This window comes from Sardina pilchardus, chromosome 1, assembly GCF_963854185.1.
Source record: "Sardina pilchardus chromosome 1, fSarPil1.1, whole genome shotgun sequence".
Lineage (NCBI taxonomy): Eukaryota > Metazoa > Chordata > Actinopteri > Clupeiformes > Clupeidae > Sardina > Sardina pilchardus.
Window position 1 is genome coordinate 39,235,595 of NC_084994.1, and position 24,135 is coordinate 39,259,729.

The 24,135-nt window shown below is 41.3% G+C and overlaps 2 protein-coding genes across 3 annotated transcripts; both read left to right on the plus strand.

Moving 5' to 3' along the window:
- The first annotated feature begins 6,463 nt into the window (after positions 1 to 6,463).
- LOC134090905 (cytosolic phospholipase A2 zeta-like) lies at positions 6,464 to 14,956 on the plus strand. 2 transcript variants are annotated; one of them, XM_062544291.1, is made up of 15 exons: positions 6,464 to 6,531; positions 7,451 to 7,510; positions 7,818 to 7,911; positions 8,268 to 8,410; positions 9,602 to 9,803; positions 9,881 to 9,992; positions 10,803 to 10,949; positions 11,281 to 11,358; positions 11,526 to 11,555; positions 11,704 to 11,805; positions 12,077 to 12,247; positions 12,795 to 12,878; positions 12,990 to 13,144; positions 13,477 to 13,642; positions 13,981 to 14,956. In XM_062544291.1, exons 2-15 carry the CDS (start codon positions 7,494 to 7,496, stop codon positions 14,148 to 14,150), a joined length of 1,671 nt encoding a protein of 556 aa, XP_062400275.1. In that variant the 5' UTR covers positions 6,464 to 6,531; positions 7,451 to 7,493; the 3' UTR covers positions 14,151 to 14,956. The 2 variants fall into 2 exon arrangements, with proteins under 2 accessions (XP_062400275.1, XP_062400274.1); XM_062544290.1 differs by having other exon boundaries at positions 13,477 to 13,641; positions 13,968 to 14,956.
- An 8,577-nt stretch (positions 14,957 to 23,533) lies between these two features.
- LOC134092002 (histone H4) lies at positions 23,534 to 23,850 on the plus strand. Its single transcript, XM_062544792.1, has one exon. It carries the CDS (start codon positions 23,534 to 23,536, stop codon positions 23,843 to 23,845), a length of 312 nt encoding a protein of 103 aa, XP_062400776.1. The 3' UTR covers positions 23,846 to 23,850.
- Positions 23,851 to 24,135: the final 285 nt, after the last annotated feature.

Genomic DNA, 24,135 nt, shown 5'->3' on the forward strand with positions numbered 1-24,135 from the left:
ATGAATGTGAGGTTGGAGATGGGTCTGAAATTGTTGGGGTCGTCAAAGTCAAGACCAGGTTTTTTTTAAGGAGAGTGGGGCGAGAGAGGTGAAACAGGCTTTGACGAGTTCACAGGGCATGAGGTCCGGGGGGGGGGGGAGGTATTTTGGAGAGGTCTGCTGTGGTTACTGGTGAGAGGGTAGAGAGCCGGTGGTCTAAGGATAAAGGAGGTGTGGGTTCGGGGACTGGGGTGGAGGCAGAGGGGTTACATCGGCAGTCCGACATCCTGCCAGTCCGACATCCCTTTCGTCCGACATGCCGCTATTCAGACATGGTGTTATTCCGACATGCTGCCAATCCGACACATTTTAGTACCCCCATTCCGACAGTTGACAAATCCTATTTTTTTTCCACGTCAATTTAACGGACCCTATGAGCCCGACGGACGCAAAGTGCGTCAAAAAAACACACCCATTCTTCTCTGTTACATTGCTCCGCGATTAGTAGTCACAGCGAGATGAGACCTATATTGCATGAAAGAGCTCAGAACCGGGGCTTTCCAACGAGACTAGACACGTGTCTGTACGATCAAGTATGAAAATAAAAATAAAATTGTGAATTTAAATGAAAGTAGGCTAGGCTATATCATATTTACAGTCTATTGCTCTGCGTTCACCCACGCAGACTGCTCTCGCTTTAATTACCCCGGGACCAGGCATCGCACAGACATAACACGCATATCAAATGAAAGAGGAGAAACAGAGCTTTCCATTGATACCAAACACATCGATCCTTTTGTGTTATAGAAACAGACGAAGTGACAAACAAATAAGAATCATATAGCTTCGACGACCGCTACTTTCGTTTGATTTACTTGTGAAACAGTGGTTAAAAAGATACGGCTTGCATGTCAGATAAAAGAGGAGAGCTAGAGCTATCCACAGATACCAAATACAACCTTCTAGGCCATAAAACAGACAAAGTGACAGCAAAATAATAACTTAATTTAGCTCCACTTAATCCGCGAATAATGAGACAGAGAAGAAAACTTGCCATGTCTATAGAACTGCTTTCACTTCTCCGAGTCGTGCACGCAACAGACACATAACCATATCAAGAAGTCTTCACAATGACATTTTAAATGTGAATCTTTATTATTTTACACAATTGGATATAGTTATGACATTAATAGCCTATTAATGACCTCATGTCGGAATGGCACGTTGTTTGAAAAAAAAAGTTAAATACCGCCACTGCGACCATGAAAAAAACAAATGTCGGAGTGGTGGGACTTTTTCCCATAAAGAGACATGCCTCCACTACGACAATTGGACGTCAATGTCGGAGTGCTGGTATGTCGGAATGAACGGCGGTAGCCAGGCAGGGTTGAGGTTACAAGCTGTTTGCGGATGTTCTCTATTTTGGAATTGAAAAATGAAATGAGGTTGTTTGCATTTCTCCAGGGTGAATGAGGAGCAAATGTTGTGGGGCTTGAGGAGTTAATGATGGAAAACAGGGTGCGTGGTAGCCTGGCAAGCCAAACTATACAGAAACATTTTTAGTCTGGGGTCGGACCATTCACAGAGCTGAAGCCTGTGGGTGGGATGAACAGTTGTCTTTCAAACTGCCTCCGCACGTAATAGGCCAGCATTTGTGACCAATCATAACCGGTCGGCAAAACAGCAAATACATCCTTCTTTAAAACAAATGACTTGACTGCTTCATTCTGCTCACCCTTCAAAGAAAAGCCCAAGTCTAACTCTTCCAAAGCCGATTCAAACGAGCGCGCTTCGTTAGCCTCATCCATCTTTTGTTTTTCTCTATGATTGTGCAACATGGTCTCACACCCAACTCGTCGAACGAGGATGCATGGTCCAGCCCCCTGGCGTCCATATCGGAAGCCGAAGGTGAGCTAAGGCGGGCTCAAGGACTCCGTACACAGATAGAGCGTTCTGATTGGCTAGGCTGGCCTGGAGCTTAGCGCAGGCTTTGCCTCAACGGTGCGACCCTAGACCATCCCGCTAGCAAAAACATTTTTAGCCGCTAGGGTGCGTCTAGATTTCTAGGCTAGTAGACAGGTCATTTGCTCAACTTTTTGGGCCTAGTTTTCTGTCAAAGTTTTCTCAATGGATTCCTGGTCAGAACCCCTATTGAAACAGATTAAGACTTGGGGCATGTTAAATTTTGTCCAAAAATTCAAGATGGCCGCCGTATGGACAATTCCATATCAGTTGGAACAGGTCCGACACCATGGTCCTCAGCTTTTCCTGATTTTTGGTCAAAATGTTCCTCCATGTCTCATTAGAGGAAAACCAAAAATTTAGCTTGGTATCTTGTTTAGTTTCTGAGATATGGCTCTTCAAATGTGGATAGACGTGTCCTAAAAAAAGGCTGAAAATGCCTGTATTTAATGAGCACCACGTTTTTTAAAACCCCTCTCCTGTCTTAAGCCTACCATATTATTTTCTAAAAATTTGAACACTGGGGCAGTACCCTGTTTAGTTGTCCAATCTCACAAAGGAATTATAGTCCTTCCCACCATTGAAGACTTATTCATCGAAACAAACCCATATTTGTTTAAAGCAATGAAAAACAAAAAACCTGTTTTTGTTCTCTTATGGTCATGAATGGATAGCACTCACATTTTTAAAACTTTACATATATATATAGTCCATGAGTAAGAGAACATGTTGAAAAAAAATTGAGATGGTATGTTTTCGCAATTCGAGGCTATGGGCCTTCAAAGATGGCCAAAATGGTGTTTTTTCCTAAAAATGCCAATTTCATTGCCTTTTTTCAAGGACAAGATGGAATGCAAATCCAACAGTTCTTTTCTCCTGCAATAGTATGCCACTTTGTAGACCATGTGAATGTGGTAGATCTGACCTGTCCATTTTAATATCCCCTCAGTACATGTCTGAAGTTAGAAAAAATGAAAAATTGTCTTGGCTGAAGGAGGTGTTGGTTCGATTTTTATGAACCTCTTAGAAGGACAATATGGGGTTTAAACCCATTTTTTTCTGTTTGAGGGATCGGAATGCCATCCTATAAACAGGATAAAAATGTTATATCCCATTTTTACTCTTTATTGACCCCTTAGAATATGTCCAAAAGTTGTCAAAAATGAAAAAGGCGACTAAATTGAGGGGCTTAAAATGGCCAAGTGGATCAAGTCACACAAGGCTAAAAATGTAATATAAGACAGATGAGATACTGAGGGAGAACGCTGTGAAATGTATAACCCCTGTTACGATGGCCTTTGAACCCACTGTGTTAACTGAGGTTAAGGGCTAAAAACCACCAACCACCAATCCGGTTGTCTCCAACTTTTTCATATCTCTTGATAGAAAATTTGAGACTTGAAACTCATACATGTTGGTTTAAAACAGGAAGTACACTTTAAAAAGGCTGTATCTCTGGGAGAAAAAAAAAAAAAAAAGCTGTTGAGGCCTACACTTTTTGGTCAAGTTAAACCCTAAGGGCGATTTTTTTTATGTCATACAAAGTTGGCACTCAACTCCAAATGGTCTGAAACATACTCCTACACAATCTCTCAAACCATGATTTTGGCCTCAACACTTTGGCCCCAACAGCTTTTTGTTTTTTTTCCCCAGAGATACAGCCTTTTTAAAGTTTACTTCCTGTTTTAAACCAATTTCCGGTTATCACAGGAAGTCATGGATGGTCTCAAAAAACCGCTATGAAGAGATGAACATATATGAGTTTTAAGTCTATACATTTTCTATCAAGAGATATGAAAAAGTTGGAGACCACCGGATCGGTGGTTGGTGGTTTTTAGCCCTTAACCTCAGTTAGGGACACAGTGGGTTCAAAGTCCACGTAACAGGGGTTATACATTTCACAGTGTTCTCCCTCAGTATCTCATCTGTCTTATATTACATTTTTAGCCTTGAGTGACTTGATCCACTTGGCCCCTCAATTTAGTCGCCTTTTCATTTTTGACAACTTTTGGACATATTCTAAGGGATCAATAAAGAGTAAAAATGGGATATAACATTTTTATCCTGTTTACAGGATGGCAATCTGATCCCTCAAACATAAAAAATGGGGTTAAACCACATAATGTCCTTCTAGGAGGTTCATAAAAATCAAACCAACACCTCCTTCAGCCAAGACAATTTTTCATTTTTTCTAACTTCAGACATGTACTGAGGGGATATTGAAATGGACAGGTCGGATCTACCACATTCACATGGTCTACAAAGTGGCATACTATTGCAGAAAAAAAGAAATGTTGGATTTGCATTTCATCTTGTCCTTGAAAAAAGGCAATGAAATTGGCATTTTAAGGAAAAAACACCATTTTGGCCATCTTTGAAGGCCCATAGCCTCGAAATACGAAAACTTACCATCTCAATTTTTTTTCAACATGTTCTCTTACTCATGGACTATATATATATGTAAAGTTTTAAAAATGTGAGTGCTATCCATTCATGACCATAAGAGAACAAAAACATTTTTTTTGTTTTTCATTGCTTTAAAAAAATATGGGTTTGTTTCGATGAATAAGTCTTCAATGGTGGGAAGGACTATAATTCCTTTGTGATATTGGACAACTAAACAGGGTACTGCCCCAGTGTTCAAATTCTTAGAAAATAATAGGTAGGCTTAAGACAGGAAAGGGGTTTTAAAAAAAGTGGTGCTCATTAAATACAGGCATTTTCAGCCTTTTTTTAGGACACGTCTATCCACATTTGAAGAGCCATATCTCAGAAACTAAACAAGATACCAAGCTAAAATTTTGGTTTTCCTCTAATGAGACATGGAGGAACATTTTGACCAAAAATCAGGAAAAACTGAGGACCATGGTGTCGGACCTGTTCCAATTGATATGGAATTGCCCATACGGCGGCCATCTTGAATTTTTGGACAAAATTTAACATGCCCCAAGTCTTAATCTGTTTCAATAGGGGTTCTGACCAGGAATCCATTGAGAAAACTTTGACAGAAAACTAGGCCCAAAAAGTTGAGCAAATGACCTGTCTATAGGTGCGTGGGTTGGAGGATCCAGAGTGAATGATGCCAGAGTAGTAGACAGAACGGGCTTCGTTTAGTGCTGATTTGTAGAGGTGTGTGTGCTCATTGTATGAGGGTGTATACTGTGAGACCAGTTTTCTTGTGAAGTTGTTCTAGTTGTCGCAGAAAGTTTTTTGAGTTTGTGAAGTTCCGGGGGGTAACCAGGGAGCCGAGTGAGTGAAGGTGACAGTTTTGGCTTTCCGGGACGAGTCGAGAAGTTAGTGTGAGAAATGACAAAAGGAGAAGTTAGCATGAGAAACGACTAGACAAGAGGTTAGCGTGAGAAACACGTGTGTGTCAATTCTTCAGAGTCCAGCTGCTCTCCTCTCTTTCAGTAATGCGTACCAGTCTTGTAGTGGTACTCAGAACCAGACTGTACCAGCCTACTTTTACTCCTGAGTATTAGATGTTGAAAGATGTTTAGATAACTTGAAAAGCTATGTGAACATGACGCCGTCAGCGCTGCATGCTCTGCCTTTCCTTAACCCCCCCCCACTTCAAAAACAAAATGGTGGATATAGCGTTTTGGAAAAAGAGCTCTTCATCTGTTTGTTGACATATTCAAATATGCAAATGATCTCATTAACTATGCGTGATATAAAAATGTCCAAAGCAGGAATGGATTCTACGTGATAAAGTAGGCCTACCAAAGGATTAACTGAGAAAAGTTTGGTAGTGACCTATCGTCTGAGGTTTTGCCCTGTCGTGCCAGTCATGTTCCCCAGCTTTTGATTGGCTCCGAGACTACTTTCATTAAAGTAGGAAAGACATGTTGGGGATCTTGATTTGAATTTGAGTCTTGTTGCGTATTGAACTGATACGGAACGCACTGGCTATGTAGCCTACACACGTAGCCGGGTATTTTTTAAACCGAATATTTCCCCCCCTCCGTTTAGAAAATAATTTTTTCCACATTACCTCGTTTTGGGGAAGAAAAACCTTCTACACATAACCGAACATCTGCGGTTTCAAGGCACTCAGATCCATGCTTCTGCAGTGAACAGAGGTCGCACGTTTGACGTCAGAGCAGATTTGTTGTGGTTTTGGCGCATATTCTGACATTCGAAACCGCAGATCTCCGGTTATCTCTGGCTACACGCCAATTTATAAACGGAGAATTCGCAGATCTTCACTTTGCCCGGAGTTTATTTAAACATTTGGTTATGTGCGTTGTCATGTGGATGACAGGTCCAAACGTAGACAAATACCTTCGATTAAGCAGATACCCGGCTACGTGTGTATGGGGCCTTTGTTCCGTATTTTTGAGAGACTGCTCAATGCCCACATACTGTATTGAACTGATACGGAACGCACTTTGTTCCGTATTTTTGAGAGACTGCTCAAAGTTTTGGCCAGAAAGGGAACTTCTTTTGTTTGGACACTCCTAAACAGAACTGAAACACAACAGACATGATGACACAGGAACATATAACATATAGGTTGTCACTTAATTCAAACTTCGTCTCGCCTTTTGACAACACCAGTGCCCTCCATTGTGTGTCCATTGAAGACATGTAAGTGCCTGATGTCTGATTTGTCATGATAGGCTAATCTCTGAACGATTTGATCATCTATGTTCTTCTCTGAACAGTATCATACTATTGCTACTGCTACTATTACTACTGCTACTATAATAACTTTTATAATTAGCCTACTATAATAATAATAATAATAATAAATGTGTCTTTAGGGTTATTTAGCTGGCATGTATGTTTTTGCAACTGAACAATAATGAATTGATTTTGGTATATGTTGCCTGTGTTAATGTTACAGTGGTTGAGGTAATTGTGCCTATAGCCTACAGAGCTGTTGACTTGATCTATTTTTTGCACAGCAGAAGAAACAAAATGCCTAAAAGAATTGTAGTTCAGTCAGGACCACTTTGTCAAGAAAATAGTTTTTTGATTTACTATTATATGAAATACATGTTGGCAGTATGCTCTGTTCTGGGAACCCCTTGTCCTTAAAGCCCAAGGCAGGGAGAGCAGCAATAAACCCCCCATGGGGTACAGAACAGAACAAACGATGTCAAGACATTGATAAGTCAGAAGTATGAGGGGGTTAACTAAGGGGAGGAGGTTGGTGGCAAAAATGCAGAAAAAGCCGCTGGTAGCAGATTGGCAATAAGCACTCTGAATGAATGAAAGCAGGGGCTGGCCGGCTGGCTCTAGCTAGCAATTAGCTGTTAGATTGACAGTCAGCTGGGCCATCCAGGGAAGCTAGCGAGACTCTGCGACCTGCCTGAACTAACGTTGTGCTCCATTTAATTACAAAAAAAGGCAGAATAATGCAAAATGTCCACAATATGATATACTGTACGACTTCACTGAAAATGTAAGAAATGGTGGACTGCCTATTCCGATTTACACATGTTCAGCTGCTGTCACTGGACTTAAGTTAATTCTGTATCTTTTATATGCCCATGTATAACAGTAATTAAACGTGAACATCAAGGGACACATAACTCTACTTAAACATGGATGTGGTGATCAGGTAAGACTTTCAGGTGCTGTCTGTAATATTGTGGTGGGCTACATGCTTTTTACAAAGTATAAACACTTGTATACATATAACACTGATATGTACAATAGGCCTACTGTATGTACCAATCAATATTTGTTATAGTGTAGCGCCCTTGGGGCAATAAATTATGAGTGTTTGAAATCATTCTGGTGAGATTTCCAGAGATATCTACAGTATCTCTCAAAATCAGCCTGACTTTCTGCCATGCTGTGCTATGGAGGACCGCTGATTTGAAGATGTTAATTTCTAAATTTGTCACATGCAACTCTTCTTCTAGACATGATCTCTGTGATGACGAGAGGGACTACGTTCAGAAGAGGCTGCAGATAGTATGTGACTGTCTGCTCAGTCACGGCATTGACTGTAAACCTGTGAGTAGTAATAATGACTTGTCCATCCCGTCCATACTGTACAGTACATCCTGTCTTCATTTGTTTTTCATTGATTGATTGATTTATTGATTGATTCACTCACTCATACATTCATTTACTAGTCTCTAGTAACTAGTTAGTTACTAGTAATTTGTGACAGCAAACAGAGGCCATTGAAAGAATGTGATGAAAAAGGTTCACAAGAAGGTTTTAAAAAAAATTGCAGTCAGTTAACTGAGGAAAATGATGATGCCTTCTTTACCAATTTGCAAACTTGTGTGACTGACTTGAATGAAAAAATTAACGAGTCAATTGATGAAGTCCACAGACACATAATAAAATGGCATTTTGTCCAGGATGAAGTACCTCGTGTGGCGCTATTGGGCTCTGGTGGAGGAGAGAGGGCCTTTATCTCCATTCTGAGTGTCCTGCGTCAACTGGGGGAGGACAACCTCCTGGACTGCTTCCTCTACCTGGCTGGGGTGTCTGGATCCACATGGTCAGTAGCTCTCAACTCATTGGCTGCCAGCCATTTTCAGTGCAGAGCGCCCCATACTGCCAAACGTTTTACAGCATTTTGACTGTTTTTCTAGGCATGGTTTTACTTCAGTTAGCCTGTTAGCTGGTTTGAGCTCAATGAGAATGAAACCAGCTAATAGCCTAACTGAAATAAAAACCATTATGATAGCCTACTTATTCACAAACAAAATGTATGTTAAAGGTTGGATATTTCCTCATTTTTTCCATTGAAGGCATTAAGATCAATTTCCAAAAGACGATATTATATAGTCAACTTTAGCATGTGTTCCAATACTAACTGTATTATTCTGAAATGTCTCCATTCAATAAACCAATGATGAAATTGACTTACTTACCCTAAAAAAAACATCTGCCTTTTAATTGCATTTGTAGCCTCTTAGGTTTTCAGCCTGAGATACGGAAAAAAACCTCTTTATTCTTTACTTAATCATCAGTAGAACATGGGTTAGTTTAGCTAAAAACACCTGTTTTTGACCAAAAAATGGAGAAAACAATATTGCTGTGAAAATCAACTTTTTAACATTAGCGTTTCAGTAGTATGTCAACCACGATTGCACTGTTTTGTCGTCAGTCTCTTCAAGGTTGCTAGGGACCCTGATGGTCGCTATAGACTCTGAACAGGACGGTAGACTTAGCAAGCTAGCACTAGCAAAGTTGTTGTTAGTATAGCAATATCCAATGTAAATGGATCATACCATTCACATGTTTTCCATCCTTGATGTAAGAAGTAAGCATATTTATTCGCTGGACCGCGTGCAAACTAGATCCACTGTGGTCGATCTTCAGTGTGTTTGCTAGCTGTATGTCTCTGCATGTGGCTTTGCAGGCAGATACTAATCATCCAATTGGCACTGCTGCCGTCTAGCGGTTCGGATTGTACAGTCTGTTTACAAGCCTGAAACTCTGCCAGATCGTTCCCAAGCCCACCTATGAGCCCTCCCCATTGAAAAATGCAATTGATGTCTATAGACGTCAATGGCAGTCAACGTAAGTGTCTAAATTGACGTTTAAAGACGTCAATGGCAGTGAATGAGTTTATCAGTGTAGCCCCTGCCACACTCCCTCCAAGACGCACACACACACCTGTATGATCTGTATGTCTGACAGGTGTAGTTCTGGTTGTGGTTCTGTTCTGCTGGACGTCACACAGGGCCATGTCTTCACTGTATGCCGAACCCCATTGGTCGGAAAACGCGGTGGACACAACCAGCAAAGTTCTGAGGAGCCTATCCAAGGGGGAGGGTGTGACTTTTTCCGACGGTGTGCAGTGGCTCATGGGGAGACATAAAGAAGGGGATCTGTCCCTCTCTGATGCCTGGGGAGTAATAACTTGTGGCATCAAAGGTGTATCGGTGAGTGAGTGAATGACTGAATGGTTAGATGGATAAATCAATGCGTAATGTAACTGTGTTTATTTGTGACGCATCAGCTGGAGACAAGGACATTTTCAGATGAAGCATCCAGAGACCAAGACGGAGCCGATCCATACCCACTCTACAGTGCTATGGAGCGGACATACTTTGACGAGAAGGAAATGGAAGGTATCAGATGATAGTAGGCCTACACATTTTTTTTTGCATGACATTAACCCTTAAAAGAGTTTTTTTTTTTATTTCTCTCAGATTTGTTTTTTTTTCTTACAGTAATTCCAGAATCAATTCCATTCCTTATACTGTGTGGAATTTACTGAATCAACTGATATGTAAAACTTTGCTGAGTACTAAACCAAGTGGAACCCAGTTAGTTAGTTAGAAACAGTCAAATCTCATATCATATGCTACTAGTGCAGTGCCCCTACAAACAATGTTTTCCAAGAAACTTGTTGCCCAATTACGTTGATGCAGGTAGATCATGTTAGATTGGCGATGATGTGGGCTAGAATCAGGCCCGTGCAGTTAGTAGAGCTTTTTACTCACTTTGCAAAGTAAAAAGTGAAGGGAAAGGCGTTTGAGTTGCAGCTAATGGCAATATTAGACACATTACATAGCCGTGCGTTTTTGCTGTTGTAGGGAAAAGATAAAGCTAACCGCAGACAGACAGACAGACAGACAGAGTGACACACAGACAGACGTTCCTTGCATTAATAAATAGATAGATAGATAGATAGAGATAGATATAGGGTCTACTGTACAGTATTATGTTAGTTGTCATCACTATTTAAAAATGACATCAGAACATAGATATAGTAAAGGTACAGAGGCATTTGTCTTCAGTTGTTTTACATAATGAACTGAAACGTGATTAAAAAAATGAACTGAAACTGCACGTCTTTTGTGGCCGTGGGCTTGTGAAAAGGAAACTAGACATTGATGATGTGTGTGACTTGAGACTGAATAACACTTACTCTGCAGAGTTGTGGTTCGAGTTTAGTCCTCACGAGGCTGGGTTCACGGAACATGGGGCTTTTGTCAAGACGTCCCTGCTGAAACAGGAGTTCGAGGGAGGACGTGTGAAATACAGCCCAAATAGGAAGCCAATGGACATGGTTCAACTGCAAGGTTTTTTTGCGCAAACTTCATTCACTCACGCCCGCATGCGCACACACACAGACACACAGACACACAGACACAGACACACACACACACACACACACACACACACACACACAAACACACACACACAGACACACAGACACACAGACACACACACACACACACACACACACACACACACACACACACACACACACACACACACACACACACACAAACACACACACACACACACACACACACACAAACAGGCACACACACAGCACACCTACAGAGAGAAAGAGAGAACACACACAGAACAAAAACATTTTAAAGTCCAGAGGGTGTGTTTTTGCAGGGATAACTGGATGTGTTTTTGGAGATGTGAAGGAAATTGAGCAACACATCTTGGATTGGATCAAATCACATTTGCCATGTAAGTATGTCGATCTTCACCGTGCTCACCGCACAGTTAAGAAAAATGAGCGCATTTTCTTTCGATATACAAAATGCATCTTGCAATGACACTTCCCAGGCTCCATAGACTTTGTACTTTGCCTTCCAAACAAATTAGGGCCCCTGATCTTACTTGTGTTTTGACAGGGTCACAAGATCAAGCAGCCCCACTCACAGGTATGGAGATTGTTCCAATGCTTTCGTATGCCAGCACAATGGATTTGACAAAGTGTTGCCATAGTTTAGCACAGAATAGTCTATATGGACATATTCCATAAGATGGCTGGATGTAAAGCTTTTTGTTGTGTGATGTTTTTATTCATAGGTGTGCTTCAGATTGTGATGGCACTGGTTGAATTGGTGGAATATAAGCATGACATGGATTATTGCCACACAGCGTTGGTCAGGTTGAAATCAAATCTCGGCGGTAAGACTAATGGATTTCATAGGCTATATTAATAATAAATTGATTCACTGCCTAGGGCTTGGCATTTTTAATGGTATAGTGACACTTTAATCACTACTTCAAATCCATTTTATTTATTCATTATGAGCCACTAATCATGAACCCTACACAAAACTCCTACAGTACAGTGAACACACAAAATAGAAATGATTTGTGAAAGAACACTGTTGTTGTTGCATTCCATAATATATATATATGCTCCGAAATGAAACTGGTAACTTCCACCATCTAGCGGTCTGTGGGAAATTGAGCCCCACACTCCATGATCTGGATTATGAGACGTGGACAGGCATGGAAGACCGGAAGAGAAAACAGCACGTGAAGAATGTCTTTGGAGAACTCATAGCATCAGCAGATGAGTGGGGCCAGGAGTGGAAGGATCTTAATAACAAACTAACTGATGGTAAGAAGCAGGGGTGGGAAAATCCATTCAATCCATCCAAATGGATCCAAATCCATCCAATCCAAAGTTCAGAAAGTACAAGTCCTATCTATGCCAACCATTCATTTAAACCAGCTGATTCTAATTAGCACAACTCTTCAGCTAGGTAGAGTAGCTAATTGATGAGATCACCTGTGCTAAGTGCACAGGTACCAATACATGATCGGACTTTTACTCACTGAAGCTGGAGCTTTTCATATCTGGTAAGAACTTGTATCAACTATTGGTGCTAATAGGCAACCTCTTTGAGATTCAAGGATTTATTTGGCTGTGAAAGCAGCTTTGGTTGTTTTGCTGTGAAACCGTTATGACAACCCTGAAACCGAAAGACACTTAGTGACAAAAGTGTTCATAAACATGTAGGACTCATTTCTAATTTTTATGGCACGTTCATAACAGCGTCAATCTTATGTAGATACCTTCTAGTAAAATGTAACCACAATCTCTTTCGAAAGGTAGAGATGTAAGGATACTGCTAACACTGACCCTGGTTTATTTTCTTTTTCAGCGTTGTGGGTTATTAAACACATCTTGCCATTAGTCTATGAGTGGGAGGTTGGAAATGTTCCCAGTTTTCTCTACCATTTCAACGGTAATAGTCCACCGCACTGAATCGTATCAGTGAAAAGTTTTCAATAGAGGTCATGTAAACATCTTTCTCCATCACCATTGGTGTCCTTACTGCAATTTTGGTTATGTGTAGACCCCAGGGTTCCTGAGGAAATGTGCAAGAGGCACACGCTGCACCTGATAGACGCAGGCCTCTTCCTGAACTCTCCGTACCCCTCCGTCCTGAGAGAGGCCAGGGAGGTGGACATCATAGTGTCCTTTGACTTCACTGAGAAAGAGCCTTTTAAGGTAAAACATTTGCTTCCTGACTCCAAGCAAATATCCAAATATACAGTATACACATAGATACACACATACCACCTGACTAGAACTGACAGTTGGCTGTATGGAAGTAGCACTCACTGTTGCACTAAGTTGTCCTCATCAAACTCTACCTTACACTTTTCTAGATAGAACGTCCCTCCGCTTTGCGTCGGGCTGTATTAACATCTAGAACGTGCATTAACTTTGTATAACCGAACGGCGTGTCGTCCATTATCCCTTACTTAACTGTTTCCCTTGTTTTAAGTCACTTTGGTTAAAAACATGATGTAGTAACATGATGTAATGTGTGTCTGCAGACATTAGAGGGAGCCAAGGATTACGCTGATGCCAACCACATACCTTTTCCCAAAATAGACGTCAACGAACATGAACGCGTCTGTCCAAAGTCCTTCTATGTTTTTGAGGAAGAGGGGAAGCCAACGGTGATCCACATCCCCCTCTTCAATGTTAAGAATTGCAAAGGTGAGTCAAGTACAAACATATCTCACCTCCTTTCACCTTCCCCTCATTTGATCTACCCGTAATTTCCCGACTATTAGCCGCGGCTTATACATTGATTTTGCCAAATTTATTCCGCTATGAGGTTAAGGGGGGCAGTTAATATGGTGTTAATATGGTTTTGTTTCTTTTAACTTGCATAAAACACTGTCCTGCGGCTTATTCACAATGCGGCTTATATGCGGGAAATTACTGTACTATTTTTTTTTAATCTTTTCTCATGACATGAGAAACATTTTTCTCTTTCACCATTACCTTTTCTTCTTCTCCTGCTCGCTTCTTTTGCTACGTTACCTCTCCAGATGAGGCCACCATCAAACAAGAATGGGATGAATACGACACCTTTCGGTGGACTTACAGGGACAAAGAGAAGATCGGCCACCTGGTAGACCTGGCTGCAGCAAATGTGAACAGAGATGACATCCTGAAAGAGATCCGAAAAGCAGCAGAGAGACGCAAGGCCAAACACTGAGAGAACACACACACACACACACACACACACACACACACAGACAGACACACACAGAGGGAAATCTTGGTGGGCTAACATAGTGGGTCTGGTCAATCGAAAAAGGCGGTCTGGTCAATCGATTATGTCAGTGTTTATTTTCTGGCTTTTGTCACGACCCTGTCATGGTCAGACCTGCACCCCGCCCATTCTTCTATTATTATTCTGTTTGTGTCATTGTTCCAGCAGGGGGCGGTAGACATGTCTGCGCACAGGTGTGAGAGATTTGGGCCTGATGTGGGCCAGTGGATAAAATGGCCACTTCCCATGATGCGGGCGGACTCCCTCTCCTCTCGACCGTCGTTCTATTATGTTATAGTTTGAGTCTGTTGATACATTGTACTTATAATACCCCTAGACACTTATGCACTACATCTTACTTTTTATAGCTTCATCATACTGACTTTCTATTATTACTTAATAAATATAATTTATTGTTACCTTTGCTTGGAACTCCCTTTATGTTACCCATGCTTGAGCCAGCGTGTGTGACACTTTGAGTGAACAATATACAATTGAAAGTTGTGAAGTTTCAATTAATTCCGGGGGCATTCCAGAGCAACGTTGCAATGACATGCACGGCCTGTATATTGTGTTTCATTATTCATTAATTATAGTGGATGGAATCCTTTGTCTTGAAATCCCCTGTCTTCTTATTATTATAGAAAATTCTTCTTACCTTTTCAAAAATGAATGTGGCTCACCTGTGAATCCAACTTTCTCAGCTTCTAACCATACAATCTGGCTCTCCCTGAACTACACATCTTGTTAGGCTGGGATTATACTTGCCGTTAGACCAAGCGTAAGCGTATGCGTCCGTGTGCGACCTGCTGTGTCCTGTGTACAGACTCGCTGCAGCATTACGCACCTTACTGGAGGTCTTCACCAGGGGGAGACTAGTAGCCTAATATCAGATGTGGATGTGGCCATGTGCCATTGTTTACTTTCATGATTGCCCCCAGCTTTGATGTCGATAATGCATCTTGCAGTCACTTTGTTTTGGCAATGATCGCCCCCTACTTTCTTGTCAGTATTGCATCTCGCGGACGCGTCGTGTTCGCTTGCGACGACGTGCACGACCGACGCACCAAACGACCGCAAAATACGCGAGGCAGCCATGATGCGTACACGAACGCGTTGTCTACAGCAAGTCTAAACGTGCCTTTAAGGTGTTTCCTGTGTTTCAAAATAAAAGTCACAGCCATATCTCTTGCTTTGCACATTATATTTGCAGAACGGCTTGGCGCACATGCTTCAAATTTGGTATGAGTATTTGTATGGACTCAAAGATGAAGTGAATTCATGTTGGAGGTCAAAGGTCAAAAGTCAAGGCCAAAAATCAGAAAATTGCACATAGCGAGGGATGGATAAGACAAATCTACTATAATTATAATAAAACTGCCCTTCAGAGAATGTCTGCCCCTGGCCTTTTGCTAATTTAACAATGAGTACAATTAGCCTTGAACATTTAATAATAGCCTAATTTCTGATATAAAATACCTAGCTGTAACTGGTCAGTTTATGTCACATTGATGTGCAATTTTACTTGCGTGACAAACACTGACCACAAATAGAGGCCTAGGGCCTCTTCCTCTTTCTTAGAAGATGTGTGTATGTGTGTGTGTGTGTGTGTGTGTGTGTGTGTGTGTGTGTGTGTGTGTGTGCGCACTGTTCAAATAATGTGTTAAAAACACTTAAGTTGTATTTACTGTAACACATCTCTGTATGGTGGGTGGGTTTGTACACAAACAACTGTATATCAACTTCTGCATCTGTTAAACTGCTTAAGTTTGCGGACGACACCACCGTTATAGGCCTCATACGTGATGGGGAGGAGTCTTCCTATCGGGATGAGGTAGAAAAGTTGGTGCAGTGGTGTGCAGACAATAATCTCATCCTCAATACAACAAAAAACAAAGAACTCATAGTTGACTTCAGGAAAAAGACAGACCAGCACCTTCCCATCTCCATTAATGGCCAGGTAGTGGAGTGGGTACCCTCCTTCCGTTTTCTAGGCACCACTATTCATCAGTCCCTATCATGGAACCCGAACACCAGTCTCATCATTTCCAAAGCCCATCAGAGATTACACTTCCTCCGTCAGCTGAAGAAGTTTGGGGTCAGTCAAGCAGGCATGATCCACTTATATCGGGCTACCATTGAGAGTGTACTCTCCTTCGCCATCTTTGTCTGGTATGGTAGTGCCACCAGCCAGGACAAACAATGGCTTGAGAGGGTAGTGCGCAGGGCCTCAAAAATCATTGGCTGTACAGTAGTCTGCCTACCATAGCCTCACATTACATCACCAGAATCTCCAGGAAAGCCAAAAACATCATCTCTGACCTCTCCCACCCAGCACACCATCTATTCACACCCCTACCATCAGGGAGAAGGTTCAGGAGCATCACATGCAAAACATCACGCTTCAGGGATAGTACCTATCCACAAGCTATTCGCCACCTGAACATGCACTAAGCACTTATGGATGACATACCAGGCTAGCTCTCTTTGCACTTGTACAACTGTACTGAACTGCTGCTTTCTGTGATCCTTACACTTTTTTGCACTTTTTCTTGTATATTAAGTGTTGTTACCCCTGTGCTATTGTGTTGTCATTATGTGTCTTATATGTGAGCATACCAAAACACATTCCTATCAATTGTATTTCATACTGTTGAAATGGCTATAATAAACTTGAACTTGAGCTTGAACTTGAAAATGTGTAGGTGTGTGTGTGTGTGTATGTGTGTGTGTGTGTGTGTGTGTGTGTGTGTGTGTGTGTGTGTGTGTGTGTGTGTGTGTGTGCGTGTGTGTGTGAGTGTGTTCATCACATGAACTAACTGATGCCTTTACAGCTCTGCAAAGGTGCAGAAATGAGTTGGTGTGTGAAGAGATAATTGACAGGTGTCATGTAGGCATATTGGCAAAATGAGAAGGAAATTATGCGTGGTGGTACTTGGACCTCATGAACATTTAGGACGGTGTCTTCATTTGTGGTCTGTTCCTCTTTGGCTCCTCTTAATATCAAGGTGGTTTTTGGTAAGTCTGGACAAAAAACAACTTTTAAACATGTTTATGATTCTGCTGGCTCTGTGATTGCAAGACAGTTGGAAGACTATTCGTTAGAATAAAGAGTACAGTATATCCTTCTATTGTAAGCATTTTATGGGATAACACAATGTTATCAACCTTGAGTTATTTGTGGGGCAGCCGTGGTGTACTGGTTAGGGGTTCGGGCTTCTAACCGGAGGGTTGCCGGTTCGATCTCCGACCAGTCCACCAGGGCTGAAGTGCCCATGAGCAAGGCACCTAACCCCTCACTGCTCGCCGCTGGTTGGGCAGGCAGCTCACTGCTCTGGGTTAGTGTGTGATTCACCTCACTGTGTGTGTTCACTGATTCAGTTAAATTGGGTTAAATGCAGAGAAACGAATTTCCCTCACGGGATCAAAAAAATATTATTCTGTTCTGTTCTGTTCTGTTCTGTTCTGTTCTATTCTATTCTATTCTATTCTATTCTATTCTATTCTATTCTATTTATGCGCAAAACATTCTCTTATAGATTGGCTCAACTATGAAAGTGGCTGGGATATTTGTCACAATGCTACTGTGTATTCAAGGTATTTATAGTTTGTCTTATATAAATTATATGAATTACCAGATATGCCATTGATGTACATTCAATGAATAATACAGTACATTTCAGGCTGCAGTAAAATGTCAAATCACTCAATGTATTGCCATAAACTATAGATACAATAATACTGCTGCTACGAAGTTCAATTTGAGAGAAATATGCTCTCTGAGGGCATGGAGAACATATTTTCGTATTGTTCCTGAAATTTGGGATTAAAAGGTTCAAATGTATCTTATCTTGATACAATAATTGAAGAAGGGGTATGTGTGTGTGTGTGTGTGTGTGTGTGTGTGTGTGTGTGTGTGTGTGTGTGACCTGTATTGCTCTACACATCACTCCTTCCTCCCTCTCCAAGCTTGAGAGAGTTGAGTTTGAAGGTGTTATCCTCACAGGGGATTTTTCTTGGTCTTTGACTCTTCCGGCCACAATCGGAAGGCACACCAGCCCACATATTTTTATCATGCATGCTTTCTTGTCAAGACAATTTTGGAAAAAAAAAAAAAAAAAAAAAACTCCTGGAGCTGTTTTTAAGGCTAGGGGATTTTTTTTATTTTATTTTAGCTTGTGAACTAGCTTTTATTCTTACTATTTCCATATGCTGTCGCAGCCCTAGATTTTTTTCAAGACGGACAGCAGAAAGACAAAAAAGTCATTTAATAGACCTTCATTTTGCTGGGGCAAAGCAGTTCAATATTGGAGCTTTGTGCCCAGTAACATGAGTCTACTGATGCCTGACACAATACACAGGCACAGGCTCAGGCACAGGCTCAGGCTCAGGCTCAGGCACATGCCCGGGTACAAGCTACAGCCGTGGCCTACTGGTTAGGACTTCGGGAGGGTTGCCGGTTCGATCCCCGACCAGTCCACGGCTGAAGTGCCCTTGAGCAAGGCACCTAACCCCTCACTGCTCCCCGAGCGCCGCTGGTTAGGCAGACAGCTCACTGCTCTGGGTTAGTGTGTGATTCAACTCACCGTACGTTCACTGTGTGCTGTGTGTGTTCACTAATTCTAAAAAGTTAAATTGGGTTAAATGCAGAGAACAAATTTCCCTCACGGGATCAAAAAAGTATATATACTTGTAGTATATAGTATATAGTACACACACACACACACATACAGAACCAGTTGATAATTGCTCATTCACATGTTTCAATAACACCTATTCATATACCGGTATAGGAACCAAAAACAAAGTTGACCAATCAAATAATTTTGTATTAGATTCTTCAAAGTTTTCTGAACCAGCTTCGGATAGACACCTGACATGTTTTTTTCACAGATCACAGAACTGAAGGTGCTTGTCGCTGCTTGTGGCTATATTTACAAATTGTCTTTGTCTTAGACAAGAGGAGCCAGTCTATTATTAATTTTATAAAAGACAGTAATTTATGTATGTTGCCAGCTTTACCTAATTTCATAACACATTTTGTTTACATTAATGGTGTACACTATGCAGTATTCCCACCTTTTGATGGTATACTAATAGGCAAATCTTTCACCTAGAATAGCTATACAGCATAGACGTCCCTACAGAGAAAACCAGTCATGCAACTTGCAAGAGCGGCGGCCACCAAATCTCGCAAAGCATTGTGAAACATTACTTTGTCAGTAGATATGGCTCTTTGGAGATAGTTTCCCTGTTGTTAATCCTTTACCTCCAAAACAACAGCATTTGCATTGTGTACAGGGGGAATAAGTCGCACGAAGTTTGCTATTTACAACAGCAGTTACATGTAAATTCATTGGGACTCTAGACGGAGCACTACCTAAACCTGCTTAGTGTACCTTTAAATGATAGTGATGAGAGTCTACCGTCATCTACAATGGGACAGAGGTAGCATAGTTTGCTAAATGAATCAATGTAAATGACAATGTTTTGAAAACAGCAGTTGCACTCTGTGACATGCAGGAGGATTTCCCTTTTGTCCCTGTCCACCGCCTTGTACACCACCTTGTTTTCTGTACTGCTGTCGTCCATATCCTCCGTGTCAATGTGGATATGTTTGGCTTCCTGGGCCTCCTCATCAATCCGGTCCTTCGGGACCTATTGGACCTCGTGGTGAACCCGGTCCTTCGGGACCTGTTGGACCTCGTGGTGAACCTGGTCCTTTCGGACCTGTTGGACCTCGTGGTGAACCTGGTCCTTTCGGACCTGATGGACCTCGTGGTGAACCCGGTCCATCAGGACCTGTGGGACCTCGTGGTGAACCGGGTCACTCACCTCTTGGACCCTCTGGTGAGCTTCCTGGTTACCATAATGCTTTGTTCGGTATAAAGCTACTGAAAAACAATACAGGACTATCACATTGTGATTCATTGCTCTGGAGTTAGTAATGAAACACCCAAATTACGCTGTATAACCAGTTGCACTTTTATGTCTTTTGTCAAAGTTTCATATCCAAGCCTTCTTTTAAAATATGTTTAAACAGATGTATTGTTTAATTATAGCTAAATGTTGTGTGTTAAATGTTTGGAGCTCATATTGCTTTGAAGTGCAAGTAGCTGTCCTGAAAAAAAAGTGCAAGTTGCTTGAAAAAAAAAAAAAAATGTAATCATGTACTGTTTCTCTTCTCACAGATAACAATACTCGTCTGATTGCCATAGTAGCATGTGTGCTGGCTGTCTTGGCTGTTATTGTTCTAATTGGCATCTTACGTCATTTGTCAAGGTCTGTTTAACCAAATTCTATGCTAAATTGTGTATTGTTTTGTGAGAAAGTTGAATTACTCTTTACCTATAGTTTAGTAGAGCATTGTAAACAAAATCATAAATGCTTACAAAGTGTAAGTAATACATTATAGGCTGATAATCTATAAATGGACATGGCTCCAGTCAAAGTGATATGATGTTGTAGTTAGCCTAAAGCCATACAACTATTTTGAAAGATTTTATGGAGTCACATAATTTCTCATTAGAAGGCATTTGGTAAACAGCATTTGACTAACAATTGGCTCTCCTACCACCATTATGATCGGTAGGCTATTTAAAGAGTATAGCACATGTCAATTTAACTACTGTTTTTCTTTTCAATGAACAATTTTAGTAATCAAATGGTTTAGAAATGTTTTCTTTTTCAATCTTTAAGTTTGTAAAGTTTTTTTTAAATAAAGTCTGAAAGGATTATTTCATCTTCAAGGAAAAGACACATCTTGGCAAACTCCCAGAGTGCCAGTTTGTGTATCACAAGTGGTGTAAAGTTTTCTTGCACATTCTGACATTTGGGATTTCCTGCAACTACAGTCACTTCTGATCCTTGCGTAAATAAGTAAATAAATAAAATACACAAAGGTACACCAAATTGCATACAGTCCTTAAGATTTTAATGTGGAACCAATTGCGGAACATGTTTATTTTGTTTTCTGTTCATCTTCAGTGGATTTCTAGCCTGACGAGCCAGACCCACATCTACATTTGTTGCCGCTAGGGGCGTCTAGATTTCTAGGCTAGTGGATTTCATAAATTGTTCTTATTAGCAAGCGTCATTACCGAAACAATTTGCACGCAACACAAATTCCCCTATGCAAATTGATGCTTTATCGGTGTATAGATATGGCATTTGAAACCCTCACAGTTCATATGTCTGAGGTCTCTTGTTTAGTGTCACTGTGTCCTTGCTATGCAGGATGAACAGCAGAGGTGTGCCAGAGCCAGACTCAAGAGTTCATCAGGTATGTAGCCCCTCTATCTCTATTGTAGCAGAGGAGTGATACGGTGAAGTGGAGTATTTTCAATCTCCTATAAAAGAGCTCTACACCTTTGTACTGCTGGGGAAATCTTGAATTCCCCCATGGGGATCAATAAAGTATCTATCTATCTATCTATCGAAATTAATCTATCTTACACTCTCATACAGTCTGCAATTGGATCCAAATAACATTTACACTATTTTAAGCATTGTTATCATTGTTGCAATTACTTCAGTGGTCACTTTGGACAAAAATGTTATACCCTTAATGCATTACATTCAACGTAAAGTGTAACTGTCTTTGGATATTTCTTTCTCTAGGTTTGAACCTTGCATTGGTAATGTCAGACATGAGACACACTTTGTTTTTTCTCCGTCTGATTATGTAGAGTGTGGATGGCAGCCGCCCCAGTGGTTCATACACAGGCCTAGATCCCAGAACTATGTCCCCCGAGTATGAGCACCTAGCTGTAAGTTACTCCCATTCACCCACAGTAGCCTATCACATTTAGCATTGCCCCCCCCATTTAGCATTTATAAAAATAAATACAAATACCTCTGGCCAAAAATGCATAAAATAAGAGACCACTGCACAGTGACATTGAACATTAAAAGACCACTGCAAAATTGAATATGACGGCCAAATCATTCGAATGTCACTCATCAGCAACCATAGCTGACATAAGAATGTGAGGTGGACCGTGGATGTGCAGCGAAGTCTTATTTCTTTTTCCACAGCTGCATTCACATTTTTATGTTATGCATGTGTGTGTGTGTGTGTGTGTGTGTGTGTGTGTGTGTGTGTGTGTGTGTGTGTGTTTCAGCATGTAAGGAGCCCACGCCATTGAGGGTCATCAAAGCCAGAGAGACATGATGATCTTGCTTTACTGCTCTGATGAGAATGATGTTATTGCTAATTGCTTATGTTCTCACAAAAAAAATGTTATTAGGCTTATTCTTCTTTCAAAATGAGCAAGCAAAAATGTCCTTTGCAAATGTAATTTGAAATCTCGATGAGGAAATCTGTGTGTATGTGTGTGTGTCCTGGATCAAATAAAAGTCAAGGAGTGTGTGAATATTTTGGATTGACAATATGTGCATGTTTTGGTCAGCTCTCAAGGGTGTCAGTAATCCAGGTGAATGTAAAATTAAAATTATGCTATAATTTTGCACCTGATTGATTATCAAAGTTGTTTGGACGCATACTAAGTATACATTTCCCAATTTCCATTAGATTGATGGTGTTAGAAAGTTTATCAGGAACATTACCCCACAATAAGGCTGGGATTATACTTGCCGTTAGACCAAGCGTAAGCGTATGCGCCCGTGTGCGACCTGCTGTGTCCTGTGTACAGACTCGCTGCAGCATTACGCACCTTACTGGAGGTCTTCACCAGGGGGAGACTATTAGCCTAATGTCAGATGTGGATGTGGCCATGTGCCATTGTTTACTCTCATGATTGCCCCCAGCTTTGATGTCGATAATGCATCTTGCAGTCACTTTCTTTTGGTAATGATCGCCCCCTACTTTCTTGTCAGTATTGCATCTCGCGGACGCGTCGTGTTCGCTTGCGACGACGTGCACGACCGACGCACCAAATGACCGCAAAATACGCGAGGCAGCCATGATGCGTACACGAACGCGTTGTCTACAGCAAGTCTAAACCTGCCTTTATTCCCTTTTAGATTTAGGACAAACCTATTAATCTGGAAACTCTTCAAAACAGCTGCAGCAGACTCAAAAACAAATTTACTCCAGTTACAGTTGATAGGTGTGTCCTTTGAAACATGTATAATTATGATTGAAAAAAAAAATGTGAAACGTTGAAAATGTAAAATGAGCCTCGGATGTGGGCGTTTTTGGTGACGTATTCGTATAAAGTCGCTTGTCGTCTCCATACAAAAAGGAGGGACAATAAAGGGGCAGGGCAAAGTAGTTTTCACCAACGTCCTCTCTCTGGATACTAGTACGAGTTCTGAAGCCTACAGACTTCATTCACGCAACACCGTAGCTAAAATAAATTAAAATGTCTGGCAGAGGCAAAGGAGGCAAAGGTCTTGGAAAGGGGGGCGCAAAGCGTCACCGCAAAGTTCTTCGTGATAACATCCAGGGTATCACCAAGCCTGCAATCAGGCGTCTGGCTCGCCGTGGTGGTGTGAAGCGTATCTCTGGGCTCATCTACGAGGAGACCCGTGGTGTGTTGAAGGTTTTCCTGGAAAACGTGATTCGCGACGCCGTCACCTACACCGAGCACGCCAAGAGAAAGACCGTGACCGCCATGGACGTCGTCTATGCCCTGAAACGCCAGGGTCGTACTCTGTACGGTTTTGGTGGATAAGGATCAGTTCTATCTTCGAATGAATCTAAAGGCTCTTTTAAGAGCCACCCAATTCCCTATAAAATGTAGTATTCCTGATTATTTAAATGCGCCATTTGAATTATTTTTTGGATTCCAATGGCAATACCTAGTGTAGGTTACGATTCGTGAATTTAATGAATGTCCTTATATGTTGTTTCCCAGTATGGAAACTCCTACACTAAACTCTCATAAGATGCGAGGTTGTGCGTGCGTCAAAGAATGACACCAGTGTGAAAATAGGGTTCAGACATGAAGCAAAAAACAAAAAA